The sequence below is a fragment of the Lethenteron reissneri genome, chromosome 21 (assembly GCF_015708825.2).
Source record: "Lethenteron reissneri isolate LAM-NWPU_2019-01 chromosome 21, ASM1570882v1, whole genome shotgun sequence".
Classification (NCBI taxonomy): Eukaryota; Metazoa; Chordata; class Hyperoartia; order Petromyzontiformes; family Petromyzontidae; genus Lethenteron; species Lethenteron reissneri.
Genome location: NC_083799.1, coordinates 1,778,867 through 1,804,298, shown reverse-complemented (window position 1 = coordinate 1,804,298; position 25,432 = coordinate 1,778,867). Strand labels below are relative to the sequence as shown.

At 45.5% G+C, this 25,432-nt stretch overlaps 1 protein-coding gene across 1 annotated transcript; it reads left to right on the top strand.

Moving 5' to 3' along the window:
• Nucleotides 1-144: 144 nt before the first annotated feature.
• LSS (lanosterol synthase) lies at nt 145-24,760 on the top strand. Its single transcript, XM_061555369.1, has 22 exons — nt 145-1,559; nt 7,000-7,171; nt 7,820-7,958; nt 9,919-10,027; nt 10,348-10,469; nt 11,160-11,256; nt 11,396-11,534; nt 12,844-12,952; nt 14,278-14,396; nt 15,519-15,616; nt 16,490-16,517; nt 17,206-17,262; nt 18,106-18,177; nt 18,744-18,794; nt 19,592-19,744; nt 20,406-20,502; nt 20,810-20,915; nt 21,841-21,906; nt 22,100-22,180; nt 22,659-22,829; nt 23,086-23,164; nt 23,420-24,760. The coding sequence occupies exons 1-22, from the start codon at nt 1,546-1,548 to the stop codon at nt 23,555-23,557; spliced, it is 2,217 nt and encodes a 738-aa protein (XP_061411353.1). The 5' UTR covers nt 145-1,545; the 3' UTR covers nt 23,558-24,760.
• Nucleotides 24,761-25,432: the final 672 nt, after the last annotated feature.

The window sequence follows — 25,432 nt, the reverse complement described above, 5'->3', positions numbered from 1 at the left end:
GGGCGGAGGCGCGCGCTCGCCTCACGCGACCGCCGCGGCACGGTGACGTCACGCCAGTGGGCGGGGCTCGGGCACGGGCCCCGCCCCCACCACGAGAGCCGCGGGGCGGAGTCGCGCGGCAGCAGTGGCGGATCAGTGAATGAGAGAGGCGAGGAGTGAGTGAGTGAGGCAGGGAGTGAATGAATCAGTGAGTGAGTGAATCAGTGAGTGAGGCAGTGAGTGAGTGAGGCAGGGAGTGAGTGAGGCAGGGAGTGAATGAATCAGTGAGTGAGTGAATCAGTGAGTGAGGCAGTGAGTGAGAGAGGCAGTGAGTGAGTGAGGCAGGGAGTGAAGCAGGGAGTGAGTGAGGCAGGGAGGGAGTGAGTGAGGCAGGGAGTGAGAGAGGCGAGGAGTGAAGCAGGGAGTGAGTGAGTGAGGCAGGGAATGAGTGAGGCAGGGAGTGAGTGAAGCAGGGAGTGAGTGAAGCAGGGAGTGACGCAGGGAGTGAGTGAGGCAGGGAGTGAGTGAGTGAGGCAGGGAGTGAGTGAGGCAGGGAGTGAGTGAGGCAGGGAGTGAGTGAAGCAGGGAGTGAGTGAAGCAGGGAGTGAGTGAGGCAGGGAGTGAGTGAGGCAGGGAGTGAGTGAAGCAGGGAGTGACGCAGGGAGTGAGGCAGGGAGTGAGTGAGACAGGGAGTGAGTGAGGCAGGGAGTGAGTGAGTGAGGCAGGGAGTGAGTGAGGCAGGGAGTGAGTGAGGCAGGGAGTGAGTGAGGCAGGGAGTGAGTGAGTGAGGCAGGGAGTGAGTGAGGCAGGGAGTGAATGAGTGAGGCAGGGAGTGAAGCAGGGAGTGAGTGAAGCAGGAAGTGAGTGAAGCAGGGAGTGAGTAAGGCAGGGAGTGAGGTAGGGAGTGAGTAAATCAGTGAGGCAGGGAGTGAGTGAATCAGTGAGGCAGGGAGTGAGTGACGCAGGGAGTGAGTGACGCAGGGAGTGAGTGAATCAGTGAGGCAGGGAGTGAGTGAATCAGTGAGGCAGGGAGTGAGTGACGCAGGGAGTGACGCAGGGAGTGAGTGCGGCAGGGAGTGAGTGAGTGAGACAGGGAGTGACGCAGGGAGTGCATCAGGGAGTGAGTGAGACAGGGAGTAAGACAGGGAGTGTTTGAATCAGTGAGTGAATCAGGGAGTGAGTGAGACAGGGAGTGAGTGAGACAGGGAGTGAGTGAATCAGGGAGTGAGTGAGACAGGGAGTGAGTGAGACAGGGAGTGAGTGAGACAGGGAGTGAGTGAATCAGGGAGTGAGTGAGACAGGGAGTGAGTGAGACAGGGAGTGAGTGAGACAGGGAGTGAGTGAGACAGGGAGTAAGACAGGGAGTGTTTGAATCAGTGAGTGAATCAGGGAGTGAGTGAGACAGGGAGTGAGTGATACAGGGAGTGAGTGAGACAGGGAGTGAGTGAGACAGGGAGTGAGTGAGGCAGGGAGTGAGTGAATCAGGGAGTGAGTCAGTGAGTCAGTGAGTGAGGCAGGGAGTGAGAGAGGCGGTGTGTTGCAGGGTGCAGCAGCAGACGAGCGGCGATGACGGAGGGCACGTGAGTGGCGCTGCACACCGCACTCACTGCCCGCGCCTGATGATGACAACTCCTCGGTTACACACATCGCCTCCACCTCAACCACATAGCCCAGGCCTCCTAAAACTGTAGATTCGCTATAAATAGCGCCACATATCTACAAACTAAGCCTGGCTGCGTCTACAAACTAAGCTAGTCTGTATAGTTTGTAGATATGCACAGTTTTAGGAGGCCTGACATAGCCACACTCCGCATGGCACAATCGTGAACACAACACGCTTTACACGCGCGCGTTGGTGGGGTGACAGGCGGTGGCATGGATACCGTGCAGGAGAAATCCTGCAAAACACACCGACACACAACGCGAACTAAATGCCTTCCCAAAACAAACACAACACACAATGTACACAACGTGAACTTCCCAAAACAAGCACAACACACAATGTACACAACGCGAACTTCCCAAAACAAGCACAACACACAATGTACACAACGTGAACTTCCCAAAACAAGCACAACACACAATGTACACAACGCGAACTTCCCAAACCAAACACAACACACAATGTACACAACGCGAACTTCCCAAAACAAACACAACACACAATGTACACAACGCGAACTTCCCAAAATAAACACAACACACAATGTACACAACGCGAACTTCCCAAAACAAACACAACACACAATGTACACAACGTGAACTTCCCAAAACAAGCACAACACACAATGTACACAACGTGAACTTCCCAAAACAAACACAACACACAATGTACACAACGCGAACTTCCCAAACCAAACACAACACACAATGTACACAACGCGAACTTCCCAAAACAAACACAACACACAATGTACACAACGCGAACTTCCCAAAATAAACACAACACAATGTACACAACGCGAACTTCCCAAAACAAACACAACACACAATGTACACAACGTGAACTTCCCAAAACAAGCACAACACACAATGTACACAACGCGAACTTCCCAAACCAAACACAACACACAATGTACACAACGCGAACTTCCCAAAACAAACACAACACACAATGTACACAACGCGAACTTCCCAAAATAAACACAACACACAATGTACACAACGTGAACTTCCCAAAACAAACACAACACACGATATACACAACGCGAACTTCCCAAAACAAACACAACACACAATGTACACAACGCGAACTTCCCAAAACAAACACAACACACAATATACACAACGCGAACTTCCCAAAACAAACACAACACACAATATACACAACGCGAACTTCCCAAAACAAACACAACACACAATATACACAACGCGAACTTCCCAAAACAAACAACACACACAATGTACACAACGTGAACTTCCCAAAACAAACACAACACACAATGTACACAACGCGAACTTCCCAAAACAAACAACACACACAATGTACACAACGTGAACTTCCCAAAACAAACAACACACACAATGTACACAACGCGAACTTCCCAAAACAAACACAACACACAATATACACAACGCGAACTTCCCAAAACAAACAACACACAATATACACAACGCGAACTTCCCAAAACAAACACAACACACAATGTACACAACGTGAACTTCCCAAAACAAACACAACACACAATATACACAACGCGAACTAAATGCCTTCCCAAAACAAACACAACACACAATATACACAGCGTGAACTTCCCAAACCAAACACAACACACAATATACACAACGTGAACTTCCCAAAACAAACAACACACAATATACACAACGTGAACTTCCCAAAACAAACAACACACAATATACACAACGTGAACTTCCCAAAACAAACACAACACACAATATACACAACGTGAACTTCCCAAAACAAACAACACACAATATACACAACGTGAACTTCCCAAAACAAACAACACACAATATACACAACGTGAACTTCCCAAAACAAACACAACACACAATGTACACAACGCGAACTTCCCAAAACAAACACAACACACAATATACACAACGCGAACTTCCCAAAACAAACAACACACAATGTACACAACGTGAACTTCCCAAAACAAACACAACACACAATGCACACAACGCGAACTTCCCAAGACAAACAACACACAATGTACACAACGTGAACTTCCCAAAATAAACACAACACACAATATACACAACGCGAACTAAATGCCTTCCCAAAACAAACACAACACACAATATACACAGCGTGAACTTCCCAAACCAAACACAACACACAATATACACAACGTGAACTTCCCAAAACAAACAACACACAATATACACAACGTGAACTTCCCAAAACTAACACAACACACAATATACACAACGTGAACTTTCCAAAACAAACACAACACACAATGTACACAACGTGAACTTCCCAAAACAAACACAACACACAATGTACACAACGTGAACTTCCCAAAACAAACACAACACACAATATACACAACGCGAACTAAATGCCTTCCCAAAACAAACACAACACACAATATACACAGCGTGAACTTCCCAAAACAAACACAACACACAATATACACAACGTGAACTTCCCAAAACAAACAACACACAATATACACAACGTGAACTTCCCAAAACAAACAACACACAATATACACAACGTGAACTTCCCAAAACAAACACAACACACAATGTACACAACGTGAACTTCCCAAAACAAACAACACACAATATACACAACGTGAACTTCCCAAAACAAACACAACACACAATATACACAACGTGAACTTCCCAAAACAAACAACACACAATATACACAACGTGAACTTCCCAAAACAAACAACACACAATATACACAACGTGAACTTCCCAAAACAAACACAACACACAATGTACACAACGCGAACTTCCCAAAACAAACACAACACACAATATACACAACGCGAACTTCCCAAAACAAACAACACACAATGTACACAACGTGAACTTCCCAAAACAAACACAACACACAATGCACACAACGCGAACTTCCCAAGACAAACAACACACAATGTACACAACGTGAACTTCCCAAAATAAACACAACACACAATATACACAACGCGAACTAAATGCCTTCCCAAAACAAACACAACACACAATATACACAGCGTGAACTTCCCAAACCAAACACAACACACAATATACACAACGTGAACTTCCCAAAACAAACAACACACAATATACACAACGTGAACTTCCCAAAACTAACACAACACACAATATACACAACGTGAACTTTCCAAAACAAACACAACACACAATGTACACAACGTGAACTTCCCAAAACAAACACAACACACAATGTACACAACGTGAACTTCCCAAAACAAACACAACACACAATATACACAACGCGAACTAAATGCCTTCCCAAAACAAACACAACACACAATATACACAGCGTGAACTTCCCAAAACAAACACAACACACAATGTACACAACGTGAACTTCCCAAAACAAACACAACACACAATGTACACAACGTGAACTTCCCAAAACAAACACAACACACAATATACACAACGCGAACTAAATGCCTTCCCAAAACAAACACAACACACAATATACACAGCGTGAACTTCCCAAAACAAACACAACACACAATGTACACAACGTGAACTTCCCAAAACAAACACAACACACAATATACACAACGCGAACTAAATGCCTTCCCAAAACAAACACAACACACAATATACACAACGCGAACTAAATGCCTTCCCAAAACAAACACAACACACAATATACACAGCGTGAACTTCCCAAAACAAGCACAACACACAATGTACACAACGTGACACGACTAGCGGCGTGGGCATCTGATGTGTCGTGTGTCGTGGCCTCAGTATGCCGGGTGGGGTGGGTTGGTTGGGGGGCATTTGGGACTGACACTCCGTCTGTACTCGCTGGGGATGTCGCGATATGGCAGCAATGATTACGATTTACGTTTTTGCAAAATATCGTTGCGCATTCAATTTGTGTATGGGGCCGTCCATAAATGACGTCACGCACCTATGGGGGGGGGGGTTGCGAAATGTGACGTCACATAAAAATGCACAACTTTAAATAAATATAGACAACGCGTTCTACTTAATTAAATATACTTTTTAATAAATGTTTTCTACTGCAACATCAGAGTGCAGCGCCACATTAAATACGCACTACAATGACAATTGCTTAAAGCGATTTGAAGCATGATAATTGTTTTTTTACCCTTTTATCTGGAAACAAAACTGACACCTTTTTTATACAAGGAGTTATGTTTGCATAGACCACAATACCTGCGGTCATAATGCAAACTAAAAACATAACTCTGATAATGTATGCACTGTCCTTGAAGTTGATTGCTCCACACCCGAGACAGCTTTCCTTAGAGCCTAGTCTCACATGGGTTGGACCAGATGACGCCACAAGGCGCACAACTCAAAGACAATGCACCATCAGAGTATGAGAGCTGTCATCTGGTCCAACCAATGTGAGACTAGGCTCTAAGGAAAAATGCCAGTAAAAATCTCGCGGTTTAGAATTTTATTGTTGGAACGAATGCAGTTGAAAAAATGTCATTTTTTTATTTGTCATGCGTAGGGACAGATATGCAACGGAAGATTATTGTTGATTTTGTTACCGTGGTTAGTTTGTATAAAATTTTATTTATCTATAACTTGAATAAAACAACAACAAAAATCTAAAGACAGTCATCAAGTCGTATTTGTATAAGGGGTCGTCCATAAATGACGTCACGCGATTTTGGACGATTTTTTACCCCCCCCCCCCTCCTTCATCACACGGCGTCACAAAAAGTCAGACCCCCCCTCAAATATGACGTCACAAAGCTCTGCCCCCCCCTCCCCCCATATTGTCACTGTAGTGCGTATTTAATGTGGCGCTGCACTCTGATGTTGTAGGAGAATTGCGCATTTTGATGTGACGTCACATTTCTCAAATCCCCCCCCCCCCCATCGTCACAATTGTCTGGACGGCCCCTAAGCAAAAAAAACTCTGGCCTGGTCTTGACTTCTTGGTCTCATGAGCAGTCAGGCTTGATATTTATCTGGAAATCCAATCAGCTAATAGACTAAAGAAACCGTGAACACTATTTATATGTGGATAGAGAAAAGATTTCCACTCATATTTGCTTGTATTTTTTATATCAATAGATTAGCTTTGTCTGCATGTAACATTGGGTCATGACCCCTCGTAACTATGATAGAATACTGTGCATAAATACATTTTAGGTATAATTGTATTATCAGGGATTTACCCTCCAGAAAATATGATGAACATGCAGCCTCAAGAGCACGTTTGTATTACTAGTCGCTGCACCACAAATGATGAAACCGTATAATTTCCTTTCTATCAATTACATTACTCCGAAAAAGCAAGTTGCAAAGCATTCATTTTACAAATGACATCCACGTGAAGACGGTGTCACGGTGTCCGTGTGTGTGCAGCACGCTGCTCCGCCGGCGCGGGGGCCCCTACCGCACGGAGCCGGCGTCCGAGCTGTCGCGCTGGCGGCTGAGGAACGAGGACGGGAGGCAAACGTGGAGCTTCGTGGAGTGCGGGGACGGCGAGGGGCGGCCACAGAACGTAGTCGAGCGGCACGCCCTGGGTCTCGACACCGTGAGCGCCACTCGCCCCGTCACACGGAATGGACAATGGGGCACATTTCACTGCTTCACGAGAATGGGTGTAACGATACGTGGATTAATATTGATCATTAATGCTCACGGTGCACGTATCCAAACATGTGGGTAACAATAGATGTTTTTCACCTTGTGAAAATTGTATGCAGATGCTATGCTAATTTTGCACATTTTTACGTCAGCTAATGCGGTAAACTAAATTGTATAAACGAGACAAAAAAAACTATAAAAACCACCTCAAACATGACATAATGCAGAATTCTTGAAGCTAATCTTAGCCCTATATTATGGCAATTAAATGTAAGTGCATGAGTGCTTGATGCAACAACTTTTATGTAACACATTGAAAGACAAAGCAACAAACATGAATACGAGAGTGTATGGGAGGCATTCTTCTGTGTTGGCACATTTTCATGGCACGGGCCAGTATATTCAGAACCTAACCACTGTTGATTTTCCACACTCATGGTCCCCAGAAATGAAAAGCTGAATCGACCCCCCAAAGTTCCCAAACTCGAGTCACTGGACCTCACTCCAATTGGCTAGGAACCGCAGCAAGTGGACTGGGACCACAGTTTTGAAGTGCTGCATTGGAAGTTGATTTGTGAGTCATTTCTGGTGACAGGCGGAATTTGCCGGGAATCTTCCGCGAGCGGCAACGGCACGGGAGGCGGCGCGCAATGGCATGGCCTTCTACAAACTCTTGCAGACCGAGGATGGACACTGGTCTGGAGACTACGGGGGGCCTCTCTTTTTGCTGCCAGGTGCCCTCAAAAAGTCAGAGACAAAGTGTTACCATGATGAAATAATATTCTTGGTTCTTTCGGTAAACTCACGTAGAAGGGAAATAATAAAATAATATAAATATTTAACAATAAAAATTCTCACGACGTTTCGACTGCAACACAAGCAATCATCATCTGGTGTGAAATCCACACCTGATGATGAAATCCACACCTGGCTGTGGATTTCACACCTGATGATGATTGCTTGTGTTGCAGTCGAAACGTCGTGAGAATTTTTATTGTTTTATATTTATACTAGCAGAAGTACCCGGCGTTGCCCGGGTGAAAAATATATTTCTTAATAACCTTACATATATACACAGATGGGCTGCTACCCCTAATATGTACGGCCTATAGTGTGGTGGGGTGTCGAGGCCTAGTACCGTGCAGAGCCTCCGGCCTCGCCTAAATTGCCCACCCGGCTGAGGCTGGGTACCGGGGCCGTTACCCCCCCCCCCCCCCGCGCTACAATAATACTGTCTAATCGCTATAATTTTATTATCTACCGACCCTATAATAGTAATTGCACACATTGGGGTGGGGGGGAGTGAAGAGGACGTGAAACTTTGATGAATTTACCTCAGAGTCGCGTGTTAATGCGTGCGCATATTTTTAACGGGAATTAAAAATGGCGTCCACCCCGCAGCGAATGCGTCGCTACCCGTTGCCAGGGGCAACCGCCGTGGAAAACCAAACGGACCAATCGCGTCTCGCAAATCCCTCACATTTCGTCCAATGAAACTGCGTATGGTCCGGCGACACACAGACAGACAGACAGACAGATTTGCGATTTTATATATATAGATTATTTTATTATTTCCCTTCTATGTGACTTTACTGAAAGAACCAAGAATATGAATACCTGCAGTCACAAAGCTTTAAATCAAAATGATGAAATAATGCTGATATCTACTGGCGACTTAAAGCCATCAATGGAAATTCCCCATACCTGAACAATGGCAGGAGCCGTCGTCTGCTTTGGTAATGTGGCAATTACACCACGCAGGCTCAGGCCTGCCCACTCCGATTAGAGCTGCCTCATTGTACATTTTGAAAGAGACACGCTTTGACTTTTGATAATTATATAAGTATTTACTTTTCAGCAAACTGCGCTAAATCACCCATTAATCCACTATGGACAGGTTATCGATATCCACGAAAAATCTATTTGAAAAAAATGAGTGGCTGTATTTTCATGGATTCTAATAGATATTCAAGATATTAAGCAGTTTGCAACTTGAGACAGATGGATGTCTTTCACTTTCATTTACGCTCATTATCGGCATATACCCAGCTAAAGACTTCCGACAACAGCCCAGAGAGATATATGAGTCCTATAATGGGTCAAAGCAGGTTAGAGTGGTTTTGGAAATTGATATTGACAATGAAAAGCAGCATACCAATTTTCTTTAACAATAAAATCTTTGATCAGTGTATATTTATCTGCTATGGCATGCATTAGAAACATGGACACTGGCAAAAAAATGGAACAGATGCTGAAATATGTTCAATGAAGTATTAGGGGGTACATGTTTGGAATTTCACTTGGAGAATGTGCATGTTTGGAATTCCACTGAGAGACAGAAGCAACATGGATCAGAGAACAAACAGGTTTTGAGATCTGATATTGACTGAAAACTAAGCTGACTTTGGCAGAACATGTAGACAGAAGAGATGATGGTCAGTGGTTGAAAATAAGAATGGAGAGTGGCAGCCAAAAATGAAGTCATCCAAGAGGACTTCCTATGCAGAGAGAGAACATTGAGATCAGCTGGTTTTCAGGAGCTAGGTGGATCGTTTCATCGTGTAACAATGAGGGATGGACATAGCTTGGACAGGCATTCATGTAGCAGTGGATAGGTCATGGCTGATGTGTTATTGGTGATAAGGACTGGTGCACTGAGCTGCTACTCATATTGATGTGGTTTCCATGTGCCAGGACTGCTCATCACTTGCCACATTGCTCACATCCGCCTGGCCGAGATGCAGAAGCGGGAAATGGTGCGGTACCTGCGCTCAGTTCAGCTACCTGACGGAGGCTGGGGCTTGTGAGTGCACAAATCGACAGACACAGCCCACAACAGGGCTGACTTCACGCAACACAACACAACAGGGCTGTCTTCACACGGTAAAATATTTTGTAATAAGGAGATAATCACATACATTACATTTATCGTGTACATAAAGAAATCGGCACCATTTATTTTGTAAAGTGTTCTTTAGTTATTTTTCCCAATTTTTTGGTAAGACGGGGGTGGTCAAGCATGGTGCTGACCACACTACTGTATCACGTGCCGTACCGGCTTTAGTAGGTGCTCGGTAACAACAAAGACAAAGCTAGACGCGGCATCTGTGTGTGTATATGCAGGCACGTAGAGGACAAGTCCACAGTGTTTGGCACTGCGCTTAATTACGTGGCCATGCGGATCCTTGGCGTGGACTCTGACGACGCAGACCTGGTGCGGGCCCGTGCGAACCTGCACGCCAAAGGTATGCCTCTCCAGCAAGGCGCACGCGTGCGCTGTGCAACGCAGACAACCACTGCTTTTCCTGTTTTGTATAGCCTAGCAGTGCCCACAGTGTTCATTGACAAGTATATCATCTTCTATCCAGTCACCCATCACCCTCTTACATTTAACACATTCCTGCGGAGGGAGCTGGTAGGAACGTTGGGTTGCTCGGTCAATAGCCAGGGTCAACGGCGGCGTGGTGTATTCCGCAAATATGCCCGACTGTGAGGGCGGGCACAAGCCGGCGTGAGAAGGTTAAACGTTGAGTTTTATAAGGGCACCACGGGGTGACCAGCCCCTCCCCTCCCCACCCAGCCCCACCCTCCCACCCCCCACCCAGCCCCACCCTCCCCACCCAGCCCCTCCCCACCCTGCCCCTCCCCACCCTCCCCTCCCCACCCAGCCCCTCCCCACCCAGCCCCTCCCTATACGACGGATGGACGGACACAATAATCCCCTGTGGGCTGGTGTAACCAGGAGGTTCCTACCAGTATAAAGTGCATAGCCTGAATTTTCTCCGAGCAATACAGTTCCCACCCATAGGCAATAAATATCCAGAGAATATAGGACCTCAAAATATTCTGGAGACTGGGTAAACAATACATAAATATATAATTGTCGGTCCTATGGAGCGTATGTGAGTCTCTCTTTGTCTTGTGCGGTGGAACAGGCGGTGCTATTGGAATTCCATCGTGGGGCAAGTTTTGGCTCGCTGTGCTCAATGTGTACAGCTGGGACGGCATGAACACCCTCTTCCCAGAGATGTGGTGCGTTACACACCACCCGATCCTCTCTCCACTGCTTACCATGGGAATACGCTGCACTGCAGTGAATGACGTGATCACACACACATACACACCCGTTCCCCATGCTCACGTGTATGCTGCACCACGCTGTCGGCTTCAGGCTGCTGCCGCGGTGGTTTCCCGCGCACCCGTCCTCGCTGTGGTGCCACTGCCGCCAGGTCTACCTGCCCATGAGCTACTGCTACGCCGTGCGGCTCTCGGCCTCCGAGGACGACTCCCTCGTCCGTAGTTTGCGACAGGTTCGTGCGCGCGCGTACGCACACTCCGACATCTTCACAAGAGATATAAGCCAGCGTGCCCACTCATTCAGGCAAGATTGAGGTAGTGCTTGCTCATCTCCATTGACGGCCCTCAGCCAGAAGCAGGGACCTGACTCTCCAAACGACCATCGCTTTTGACTTCATGTGAATCTGTACTCGTTATATTGACACCAAAAGGGGGAGCCGACCCTTGACCGGAATTGGAGCTTGCAATTTTCCCATTTTGAGAAGAGAGCAGCTTATAGAAAATGGGATATTTGTATGCCTTTGACAAGAAAGGAACATAGTGGCAATTTGGCTCTTGAAATTCGAGTTATGCCTCTTTGTCAATTCATTGTTGAATGAAGGTCTCCCCTCCACTACCGTGTAGGTTTTTGAGATTTTTTTAGGTCAAAGGTCGGCAACCAAAATAGCAAGAAGAGCCATTTTATCGAATTCGGTCAAAAAAAATCAACATTTTAAGAGCCGTAATGCATGTAAACAAGACGGTCCTTAATAAATAACGTCGAGAAACAGTCCTTAAAGAGCCGCATGCGGCTCCGTAGCCACAGGTTGCTGACCCCTGATTGAGCTGTTCTTTTACCTGGCTGCTCCTTACAAGTTGATAAAGAGGTCGGCCCAGGACCAGTTCAGATATCACCTGCCACTGATGTTAGCCAAAATATTACCCTTCATAGTTGGACGAGAGTCAACGCTCGCATGAGCGATGGGCAGCGCTCGCCTCCATTGACACCCTCAACGCCTGTAGAAGAAATTCCACATTCCTATGGCGGTGGCCAATCTGTCCGTAGGCCAATGACAGAAGTGATGTGGTGACATCTCATTTGCGGTCAATTCAGCTCATCATCTTCTTGGTTCTTTCAGTAAAGTCACATAGAAGGGAAGTAATAAAATAATAAAAAAATAAAACATAATAAAATAATAAAAAAGAGAATTATTATATTATTTTATTATGTTTTATTTGTATTATTTTATTACTTCCCTTCTACGTGACTTTACCGAAAGAACCAAGAAGATGAATCCCTGCAGTCACGAAAGCTTTAAATCAGCTCATCACTTGAGGGTTGACGAAGTACCGCAATTGTGCTTAGCTGGTGGTTGTCCTTATCATTTGAAGATATAATTTCAAACACGAGCTCAGGCACTCCATCGGTGATGAGAAATCTCCAGATTCTTATTTGAGTAATGGAGCACAATTTGAATTTGTTTTACTGCCATGTAACGGAGCAACGCGCATTGCCAAATGCCAGAATGTTACGCGTTCTTACCGTGTGAATGTTTGTTGTAGGAATTATATGTGCAAGACTATGCGACGATAGACTGGCCTGCTCAGCGGAATAATGTGGCACCGTGTGATCTGTACACGCCGCACAGCTGGCTGCTTGACTTTGCATATGGTATGTGGTACACTTCCTACACATTGTAGAAAGCAATACATTTTACTGGTAGGAACCACCTGGTTCCACCAGCCCACAGGGGAATATTGTGTCCGTCCGTCTGTCGTGCATCCAAAAATGGGAGGGGCTAGGTGGAGAGGGGAGGGTGGGGAGGGGCTGGGTGGGGAGGGTGAGGCTGGGTGGGGAGGGAGGGAAGGGTGGGGAGGGTGGGGCTGGGTTGGGGGTGGGGCTGGGTGGGGAGGGGCTGGTCACCCCGTGGTGCCCTTATAAAACTCAACGTTTAACCTACTCACGCCGGCTTGTGCCCGCCCTCACAGTCGGCCATATTTGCGGAATACACCACGCCGCCGTTGACCCTGGCCATTGACCGAGCAACCCAACGTTCCTACCAGCTCCCTCCGCAGGAATGTGTTGTACAACACAAACAACGTATATTATAAAAGTTGAAATATATTATCGTTAGAACAAGAAGAAGGGTACATTTATTGATGCATTAAAATGTGTTGATCTTAGGGACTCAACATTATCGTCATCAGCCATGGTAATTCCACTGCTGGATTAAGTCTTCCCCAAGAAAACTCAGGCTCACTCTTCTCACGATGTTGCTCACACCTTTGTTTATCCCAATATTAATTTTGAACCTAGGCAAAGGAATGTGAAATTTCCACCAGCTGGTCATAGAGATGTAAATATGCAACCTCCCAGCGATTAATTGACTTGATTGTAATTGAATTCTCACGTGTTCCAACCATTTAATTTGTTCTGTCTTCTTTTTGTTATGTCAATATCCCAGTAGTTGGAGTAGTGTGATATTGTCTTGGCTATCGAAAAATTACATTTCAATGATGTTGCGCATATCTGTTGCCTTTGACGTAAGGAAGTATGGGGCTATCCATTTAGTCCGTATGGAAACATCTGTCAAAACTTGACCCCTCCCTGTACGCACGCGTACTTTTTACCCTCCCCCCCCCCACCTGCGTACATACGCTTGACGCACCCCCCCCCCCCCCCGAAACCTATAGAACGACCGATATTGAATCCACGCAGAAACGATCAAGGATTAATAATATTAACGTGTTTAAGCAAACAGATAGTCCACCGCCAGACTATCTAACTCATTTGAAGGCCAATGTAGACAAATTATTATCGAGGCTTCATCCCCCCCCCCCCATTTCCTATGCGTACGTACATTGTCAGTAGACCCCCCCATACGCAAGCGTGCACATTTGGGTTAACCCCCCCTCCCCTCCATGCGTACGTACTAAATGGATGGCCCCTATTGGTTATGCTGCTCATGCCTACCACCCCCCGCCCTACCCCCACAGGGTTTCTGAATGTGTATGAGCGGCTGCATGTGACGAAGCTGCGCAAGATTGCCATGGAGGAGCTATACGACCATATTTGTGCTGACGACCGCTTCACAAAGTCCATCAGCGTTGGCCCTGTGAGCTTTTGCATGTGGAGCTGTACCCACAGACAGATTAGATTCCATAAATGTAAGGCATTTATATGAGAAAATAATATAAAAACATGTTCATGTACTTACCAACAAGCATTTAGTGGATCTCCTCTCCAGTGGGAGCCTTCATCCAGTGGTGGGAAATCTACATTCCTATCGCAGATGCTGGTAACTCAAAAAGTACAATGACTGTTTGTGTCCCACAAGATGGTATGCATCTCAATTCTGGAGGAGTCATGGGCTGAGTCAACCCTCCACCAGGATTTGATCTCATGCCTCATCACCACTCGGCTGAATATCTGCGTGACTTATAAGGACGTTACACGATAGTGCTCTTTATTATTCAGTAACGCGTCGATACTTTTTCAGGATATTTCACCAATCTCGTGAGTATTTTTTGCAGTTTAGAGGAAACGCGAGTATCTGGAGAAATGTTTTCCAAACGAGAGGATAGGACTCACAGTTATTAGCCTTGGAGCACTTGGTATGTTTTTCCCTAAACTAATATTAACATCTTCCGAGATACATGAACACATACAAGTAGTAACATGGTGGAGCAGTGGCATATTGCTTAGCGCACTGCGCTTTGAATCCGGCAACATCAGTTTAATTCATGGCCTTGGCGAACGTCACTTGTGAGTGTCGTCTCTAAGTGCAACAGCATCGGAATGTGGATCACACCTGGTTTAATTGTGTCAGGAGACCTCCAGTTATTAGGTTGAGAAGGGGCTATAAGCTGACATTGGAGGGAGTCTTTTTTAGAAACTGTTCGCAGATTTTTGAGTGCCACCTCATACACAGATTTTCACTGAGTATCCTGATTTCCTTTGGTGTTCGCAGCACTTCTTAAAAATAAATTGGCCAAAATCCCAATGAAGGACCCTCCTGAAAAAGTCTTATGACTCAATTAGGTTTTCCTGGTAAATAACTATAAATCAACAATAATGATTTGGACCTATGATGTTAGTCTTCTATGATGTATTCTCTTTTAAGTCATTGTTTATGATGACAGCAGTGGGAAACAGTAGTTTAGTTATCTAATGTGCTATTGCTGTGAGCTCCTTTGCTGGGTCTGTGATCATTCTGCTTATACCACATTGCGGGCAGATCTCCAAAACCATCAACATGTTGGTGCGGTGGCATGTGGACGGGCCCACCTCTTCTGCTTTCCTGGAGCACGTGGAGCGGATCCCTGACTACCTCTGGTGAGGGACAATGAGAGCAAGAGTGACTCCGATTGAGTTTGTAAATGTTGTGGAGGGGAGAAAAGCTTGACACTGTGAGAGGGATGACACTTTGAAAAGCAACATGAACTGGCAGTGAAGAGTTCACACTGTCACCGCATCCTTCCTGCTGATCCCAAAATTATTTCAAAGTTGGCACCCAACCTCCAAGGTCCACTCTTACATTCTCTCTTCCCCTGGTCATCGATCACTGCGTGCCACTCCACTGCTCGCCTGGATAACCTGTGCTCCATCCTGCACACGTGCAGCATGCATCACAACCTCCTTGTCTAATTAATTATACAATTGCTCTCCTGCTACATACTCCCAACTGTGAAGCTCCTTTATCCTGCCATGAATGATGAAATCTAAAATGTAGATGGAATAAGACCATGGGGATTTTGTTTTATATGAGCCAGCACCTGGAACATTTCAAAACTGGATGTTGTGTCCTTTATTCAGGAAAGCCTCAATGAGTCTGAAGACGGTTTCAGGATGGGACTGAAGTGGGATATTTGGCCATTTCCATACTGGGTTTTCTGTGAGAAGAAATTAGGGTACTTGGACAAAATCCATTCATACAAGGAGACAGTACTGCATTGCGATGAGACTGGAAACATTTGTCCATCTCACAACCTAACATGTTGGGAGTATCACCGCACGTGGTTATATGTCCGTGATTCACAAACCCCACCTCCAGCGTTAGATCTCTACCATGCCATGTGTGGTGACACTGGTCCTGTAGATTTGATTGTGAAGTCACTGGCTCAAGTTTTGGCCGTGAAGTCTTGGCTCTGCTGTGATTTGCTATGTAATTTGCCATGAACTGTTTGCCTTGCTGTGTGTCGTGTACAGGATTGGGCTGGATGGAATGAAGATGCAGGTATTTCAACTCGGAGCAAGCCTCTCTCTTTAACTTAAACCCTTTGACTACATTACAGCTGTTTGAGATATGTTCTCACTTTTGCAAGATAGATTAGGATAATTATTAAATAGGGGTTGTGTTGAGTCGATAGTGGTTGGCCTATATAAATACTGATCTCACCCACAATAAGGTGGAATTTCCACCATTGGTTTGGTAAAGCTATTAGCGATGAGCAACTCCGAATGCACATTTTATCACAGAGACAATATTGCATTTTACTCTTACTCAAAAATAATATGCAGATTTTTTTTTTTGGGGTTGGTGTAGAGGGGGGGGGGGGGAGTGGAGGTGCAGTAGTTATTGCACTGCACTATGGACATGTGGCAGTCTGAGTTCAGTTCCTGGCCACAGCTAACATTGGTTCAAATTATATCTAAACCAGTTCTGGGTTCCTCCTGCACCATCCAGCACTAATCTGCGTGTTAAGGTATGTCACGGCATGGATTTGCCGTTGTCCATGATTGTATTAACAAAGGGCTGTACATTATGAATGCTGTTACATAGTTTAACCGACCTGCGATATGTACTGTGTATTTAACATAGACAGTACACTGTGTGCACTGGTGTGTGAGGTTTTAATTTGCCTTAGATAAATTCTATGAGAAATTATGAGATGACCCTTTTGTTGTCGCTCTTTTCTCGCTAGGGAACGAATGGGTCCCAACTCTGGGACACAACTTTTGCAGTGCAAGCTTTCCTAGAGGTGAGCCATTAGTCAACAGCGCACCACTTCACACGAGCCTTCCACACACTGCCTACAGTTCTGAAACGTGCACAACACTGAAGGAAATTTCCACTTCCACACAATTACACTGACCATGCCTGTGAAGTAAAAGAGGCACTGTGCACTGATGTGTGCATGTGGATATGGGGAACAGTGGAGTATAGTCATTAGCACTGGGCTCTAAAGGTTTCATTTTTGGCCACGACGCCATACAGCAGTGGCCACCGGTATATGAACCTGTCACACCTGTGGTGGACAAGTCGGCATACAATGAGTCCCCGCTGGTATGGTGCGTTAGCATTTGCAAAATACTAATTTGCACTGAGAGATAACAGTAACTGGGCATGTATGGTCCTGCCCACACTAACCGCCATGTATAGTGTCGGCCTTCATTAGTGCTCTAATATCATTTGACCAAGCAGTTTATTGAGTAAATGGAGATATTTGTGTGGTCGTGCAGCGGTTAGCACACCACAATTGGAATCTAGCAATCCGGGTTCGATTCCTGCTTACGGCCAACAATGGTGATGAGTGATTATCTGAACTTTTCCTGGACCTTGCCTAGGTCAGCTTAAATGAGTACCTGGTGCAGTGTGTAAACATCAGCATTGGGGAGACGAAGGTGACCGGCGTGGTGCTGGCCACAAGCACCTCCAATTAGGAAGGTTGGCTACGTACGGTGCTAAAGAAGTTCAACATACGTACATACATACATACGACCTTCTTGTGTGCCGTGCTGGTCTACATTTGTGTTCGCTAACAGCCAGCACTTGCCCCAAGAGTATGTTAAGGCTATGTGTGGGATCTTTGTCTTTGTTGTAGGCGGAAGCTCAAGACATCCCAGAGCTTGAAGAGTGCCTTCGTCACGCACACGCGTTTTTGGAGCTCACCCAGGTGAGTGCTCTGGGCTGGTAGGGTCTTAGAGGGGAACCACATTTATCTGAGGTGAGATGCCAGATGCCCAGATATTCTCAGTAGTAAAACAATAGATAAGTGCTTAGAGAAATTGTACCAAACTTGAGGAATTAGGAGGTTGTGTGGTTAATAAAGATACGTATTTCGTTTTCCTTGATACGTATTTCGTTTTAGTTGCATTAAAAAGAGTACTAACAATGAGTAGTGAAATTAAATTAGGTATTCTAGTCCTTAATAATGGCTCAATAGGTGAAGCAGCCTTTACATTCACCAGAATCCACACAGCATACCTCAATAGCTGGACTCTTGCAAAACTCCACTGGAAGGGTGCAAGTTCCGTGGGAGCAGCCAACATATATGGAAACTGCACAGAAGCACTCAAAGTGAGCAGAAACTCTGAAGAGCCACTCGTAATCAGGAACCACACAGAGCCACTCAAATTAAGCAGGAGCCAAGCAGAGAAAGTGTTTTTCCTTCTGAGTTGTTTGCTGGTCAGCTTCTAAAACATTTGTATTTGGAAAGTAATTGTGAGTGTGTGCTGGCAGATCCCTGAAAACCCTCCGGATTATCAGAAGTACTACAGGCAGATGAACAAGGCAAGTTTGTGCACACGTCATTGTTTACTTTGTGTATATCCACTGATTTACACAGGCAGGCATCGAGTACCTTCCACGATCAAATGTCATGGAATGGCATTTGGACGGCCAAAGAGTGATTCGAATTGATCAGAAAATTATGATGATGACAATGTTGATATACTGAGTGAAATCTGGACCGGGATTTGAAGTTAATTGTGAGAGGAGCACTCGATCCACAATGTAAATTGGCCACATGAACAAGATCTTGACTTAAAGCTTTCGTGACTGTAGGAATTCATATTCTTGGGTCTTTCGGTAAAGTCACGTAAATAGGTTCAAAGAAAATAACAAAACATAAAAGAAACTACGACGTTTCGATCGCAACACAAGCGGTCATCTTCAGGAAAAGGGGGTTAGTTTCCAAGGCAAACTATTTATAAGGGTTTGAAATGGGCCATGAATGATGAGATCAAAAATGTAGGTGGAATAAGACCATGGGGATTTTGTTTTATATGAGCCAGCACCTGGAACATTTCAAAACTGGATGTTTTTGGCATGTTCTCCCCGTGGTTACTTGGATTTTTCTCCGGGTACTCTGGTTTTCCCCTCCACGTTTAGAAACGTGCATTTAGAGTATTTGGCTGCTATACATTTCCACATAAGTCACTTCGTTGAGCTATCATTCGTTGCCAGGTCACTTCTGAAAAAGAGCTACATAGCTCATTGGGCTTCATATGGTTAAAATAAAAAGTTTATAGTTTAGTATAGTGTGCAAAAACGTGTCTATATGGATGACCTGTGTGTGTGTTGTGCAGGGTGGATTTCCGTTCAGTACACGGGACTGTGGCTGGATCGTTGCAGACTGCACAGCGGAGGGGCTCAAGTCTGTGATGCTGCTGCAGGAAGCTCGCCCTGGTCTGGTGCAGAACCCCCTGCCTGCATCACGCCTGTTTGATGCGGTCAATGTGGTATGTAACTAGACAACCACTACACAGCTTAAACTGCAGGTTGAACTAGCTGCTAAAGTACAGTTTTCATGCATGACAACTGCTCTGGATGTGGGCGGTTAATTGGTCAGGGTGGATACATGACAGATATGGGACATTGTACCGTACCACAATCATGCAACGATGCCTCAACCATTCTTAATTTCAGAGAGCGTGATGGTTATACTGGTAGGAACCTCCTGGTTACACCAGCCCACAGGGGATTATTGTGTCTGTCCGTCCGTCGTGCAGGGATGGGCTGGGTGGGGAGGGAGGGGCTGGGTGGGGAGGGGAGGGTGGGGAGGGGCTGGGTGGGGAGGGTGGGGCTGCGTGGGGACGGTGTGGAGGGGCTGGGTGGGGAGGGTGGGGAGGGACTGGGTGGGGCTGGGTGGGGAGGGACTGGTCACCCCGTGGTGCCCTTATAAAACTCAACGTTTAACCTACTCACACCGGCTTGTGTCCGCCCTCACAGTCGGGCATATTTGCGGAATACACCACGCCGCCGTTGACCCTGGCCATTGACCGAGCAACCCAACGTTCCTACCAGCTCCCTCCGCAGGAATGTGTTTCATGATGACATTAGAAGATATTTTTCAAATATTGTCTCAGCAGGGAATCTGTGTTTGTGCGTGTATGTATGCAGCTTTTGAGCATGCGTAATGCAGACGGGGGATTTGCTACTTACGAGACCAAGCGTGGTGGACGGCTGCTCGAGCTGATAAACCCCTCGGAGGTGTTTGGTGAGTTTGTTACACATCCTTCACCGTTCTCACTCATATTTGACTGACACTGACCTAATTGCTGCTCTTGCTCAATCACAGCAGCCTGAGCATGATATTGTTGTACTTGAAGCATGCAATTCATATTAGTATGTTTGGAAGTTAACATATTTTGGTTTGCTGTTTCTCAGTACTCTTGTTAGAGGAACACGGCCTGATACGTTACCCTGCTATTTATAACTCCTTAGGGAGTGCCGATGACTACGGTGGGTTTTCCAGTCTGCAATGTTGCCTGATGATGATGATGATAATGCGCGTGCGCATGCAGGAGACATCATGATCGACTACACATATGTGGAGTGCACGTCAGCGGTGATGCAGGCACTGCGCCACTTCCAGGAGGCGTTCCCCGACCATCGGCACCACGAGATCCAGTGAGGAGTCATGCAGCAACACCTTCACACACGCTCGCACAACGCCCAGCGTGTAAAGCTGCCATCGGCCAGGCATCACGGCACATGGCTGTGAGCCAGAGGCCTGGAAGAGGCTGTGTAGATCATGCAGGGGGCGGTATCAACTCCTGATAAACTATGTTGATGAATAAACTTGTCCCATTAATTTGCATATTTGTTCTGGCTCTGGTTTAGTAGTCCCTTAAATTCATTGACCAAATGACGGGGGGGGAGAATATCTAAGTAAGAATGTGCTAGAGGCCTGGCGGGGATGGACATCAGTGACGTCGTCTCCTGGGCAAACCCTATTTGGTGGAGTCAGGGAAGTAAAATCCCCACCTCGGGGCGCTCCAAAAACAGCAGGCAATAGCTACAGCTGACCATGTGGAATGTCCAAGTGCTCGCTCGGGACAGGGGCTGCCATTCCTCCGTCAGAAGTTCCACCAGTGGGATACAGGACTGGATCAGGCTCCTGTCTTGGCAAACCGTAGGGAGTCCTCTACTCAGGGCAAGATGTTAAACAACCACTAACAGGGAATGGCTACTTCTTCCATAACTCCTCTGCATATATGGCAAGACTGTTGTGGTGTCTTCGGTTCAAATATTATTTAAAGCCCTTTGTCAATCTATGCTGAAGGTCTCCCAATACTCTGTGGGTCATCAGGGTTGTTTGAGCAGACTTCACCACGCTGGTCACTGGGGGTTGGTGAATGAGGTTGCCCAGGACCAGCACAGATAACACTCACCAATGATGTTAGCCGTGGCTGGGAACAGAACTGGGGTCACCTTGAGCTGCGAAGGTTTAATATCAGAACACGTAAAGAAGATAAAATGCATGGTAATGTCTTGTGAAGACAATAAGTGCTGAATAGTCAGTGTGCTTTGTCACCGAGTTGTTTTTGCGCAGGGATACCCTGGAAAAGGGGCTGGAGTTCTGCAGGAATGTGCAACGGCGTGACGGCTCCTGGGAGGGGTAGGTGCCTTGCCTTGTGTCCCTATTCACATGCAGTAATTCACCATGGAGATGAAACACACACGTGATTATTCAAGGTTACGTCACGCTTACAGTGCATGTATAAGAGCTTTTCTTTTGTGGGGACCATCACATCCAGTAAGGGTGTTGATCCCAATAGGATTTACATTCATTTACATGTCCATTCCCATAGGAGCTGGGCTGTATGCTTCACATATGGAACATGGTTTGGACTGGAAGCATTTGCTTGCATGGGTCATCGGTACCACGATGGGTGAGTCTAATTCACACAAAGCCAAAACAAAGTGATGCCTACAACCCATGTATGTACATCTAGCACATAATGGATGCAATGAATAAGATACCTGAAATTGATCGTATTATGGCACCAATATATATGCTCCATCCATGTGTCTGTCGGTTTGTCTGCCTTTAGCAGTACATGATAACGGATACAAATGATAAGACTGAATGAAATTGAAGTGTAAATTTCTGTTAAGAACCTGCGCTATAGAAAATGGGGGAAATGTATTGATGAATTTCCCCCACGGCGATGACATCCATGCGCACACTTTGCTGCGATCACTTGATTGCACGTGTTGTCATCTCACCACCGTCTCATTCTGTGTGACATCGTCTCGTTATATGGCCTGAAAGCCAACGTTATTCTTAATCGTAATTAAGTTGTAATAGTTTCAAGGTAAAAATCTTGTCTACCTCTCTGTGCCCCCCCCCCCCCCCATCCTGTGCAGGGGTGCATGTGCGGAGGTGAGCTGCGCCTGCACATTCCTGGTGTCAAGACAGATGTCTGACGGAGGCTGGGGTGAAGACTTTGAGTCATGTGAACGCAGAGTCTATGTGCAGAGTGAACGCTCACAAATCCACTGCACAGCCTGGGCCCTGCTGGGACTCATGGCAGCCAGGTGGGATCACTCACTCGGAGTAGTAGCCGTGCTTTATCTCTCCCGCTTAGGTAAAGGTTGTGTTGAGCGCAAAGGTAGCTTTATTATTTTACATGGACTTTAATGCCACAAGTTTGTTATTTTTGCTATACATTTTGAAAATGCTAAGAATATACGGGTCACTGAAGATTTGAATCTTCTGAACGTCTTTACTGGCTGGGTATGCTCATGTATAATGTGCTTTGCTGTGCTCTGTGGATGATGGTGTGTCTGTTAGGTACCCCCACACAAACGTGATTGAGAAAGGCATCCGTGTGCTGATAGAAAAGCAGCTGCCAAATGGAGATTGGCCCCAGGTAATTGCGATGGTTATTTTTCCTGGGTGAGGAATAAAATATCAGTTCTGTCAGTGAGGGATGTTACCTGGATGTTTATATAAAATATTTATTGACGAACTTACCAAATAAACCAATGCATTCTCCTAGATAAAAGACTGTGGGTGACGGAGTGGCTTTCAAATGCATTGGATGTGAAGGCGGTATATTGTATTTAATCACGGAACCTTGCTGCATGGTGTTTGACTTTACATGGACTGTTACGTCTTGTTTCAGGAGAACATCGCGGGCGTGTTTAACAAGACGTGCGCCATCAGCTACACCAGCTACAGGAACGTGTTCCCTGTGTGGGCACTGGGGCGCTTTGCTCGGCTCTACCCATCCAGTGTGCTGGCTGGCAAGGTCAAAGTGTGACCTTCCCGATAGCCAGACGGGCGCTTCATAACTGAAGGATCTTCTGTCATATTCATTGGGAAATGTGCTGCTGCATTTATAAAGTGGTTACGAAATGTTAAATAAGCTATTAGTTGTGATAAATAGTTTTCCTTTGTCAGAAAAAAATTATTCATTATCAAGATATTTTCATAGGTCTACTGTGAACACACCCAGTCAAAAGCTCTCCAAGCTCAAACAAGTTTTGGGTCGTGACTATCTTGGTAGATTTGAGTCAGGAGTGATTTATATCTGTACTATGACCAATATCCTGCAGTGGAGCAGTGAGTAGCCACCGAGAGCTTAGGTAAAGCCCTCCGAACGGGCTTTACCTAAGCCCTATGAAAGGGAAGTTTCAGATAAAACTCAATACAGTATTCACAATTACACTGTGGTGCTGGTTAAGTGGTTGCAATTGGTTCCATTCTACCTTGATGGAATGCCAGCCAATAGAGAATCACAAAGTTTGCAATTTTTCTCGAGTTGTTTTGTCTCCACGATTGAACCTCATTCCATAATCTCTTAGTCCACAATGTAGAATAAGGTGTGGAGGGCAGGGATAGGCATAGGAGACAGGTGGCTCAGATTAAGAGTGCTTGGCTCTTTTCAAACCTATTTACCAGCTTGCATTCGTAGCACGTGGTAGACTGACACAATCAGTAAAATTGTTCCCCTGTGCATCTGCTATTGGCATCCATGTGCTCTTATTTTTGGACATTCATTTAATCTGTTAAACTTTTGTTACGTCAGCCGCCAAAGATATTATTTCAACCCGCCAAAATAATTGTACTCTGCCGACCTTTGATTATAGGACATAAACAGGGCAGGGCCACAGAATTGTGAAATTTCACAGTATCTTACACATGCGGCAAGGGAATTTCCACTATTCAGGTGGCACATGTAAATTCTGGAACATTATTGTGCCCGTTTCATCCGTGGGAGAATCTGCCCAAGTGCATTTGTGGATAGCAACATTTGAACGACTTATCAGAAAGTGTTTTCTTAATTACATAGTGTAATAATTGTTAATTATTAGGGTGTAAAAGTCAATGTTTTGTCCCTCTTAATATAGAAATTACTTTCCACACTTTTTCAACAAAAAGTATATACACTAAGTTTGATAATTCTGTTTTAGAGAATGGTGTAAAAAATAACATTTTCATGTATTAAAATAAAACGTGATTATTAGTTGTGAGGTGTGAAATTGTCATGGAGAATATACTCTTACAAAATCAATCAGCAGACAATAGATCTCCATCACCCATCTGTCCTCCCACATAATAAACAAAGCATGCTTTACGGCTCTGCGAAGGTTGCATTTCAGCAGCAGTTGCCAAACATCGAGATAATTTTAGTCCTATGGATGCATGAAAACTACAGAGAGGAGTCTAAATGGTCTATAAAAGTCATTCTAGATTTGAAGCTTTCGTGACTGCAGAAGAAAGAACCAAAGAGTATAAAAGTCATGTTTGAGAACATGAAGGTAAGCACACGGGCAGCTTAATGAAATTCTTGTCATAGCGCTGAACTTATCAGCTCAATATTTATTCAGTTCATCACATATCAAAATATAATATGGTACTCCTTTATCCAAACAAGTGAAGGCTCTTCATCAATGCGTGAGCAAGAAATCGCAGAGCTGCACATTTATATTATATCCTTACCTGAGCTCTGACCCTCTTGGCCAACCCTCACTGACCAGTGTCGTACGGTCCGGTAACTACCATAACCGAAACGGTGTGGGGGAGGCCTTCGTCCAAAGGTGATTATGAATGCAGAATTACCAGCACTTGTCAATGTGATGACAGCAACACATGACTTGTGTGCGATTGAACACGTCTGCACAGCTTCACAAGC

Excerpts from the sequence above, each read along its gene's own strand:
- LSS (XM_061555369.1), top strand. Across the intron at positions 18,795-19,591 it reads ACTACAGGCAGATGAACAAG|GGTGGATTTCCGTTCAGTAC; the intron begins GCAAGTTTGTGC and ends TGTGTTGTGCAG. Across the intron at positions 21,907-22,099 it reads CGTGACGGCTCCTGGGAGGG|GAGCTGGGCTGTATGCTTCA; the intron begins GTAGGTGCCTTG and ends CCATTCCCATAG.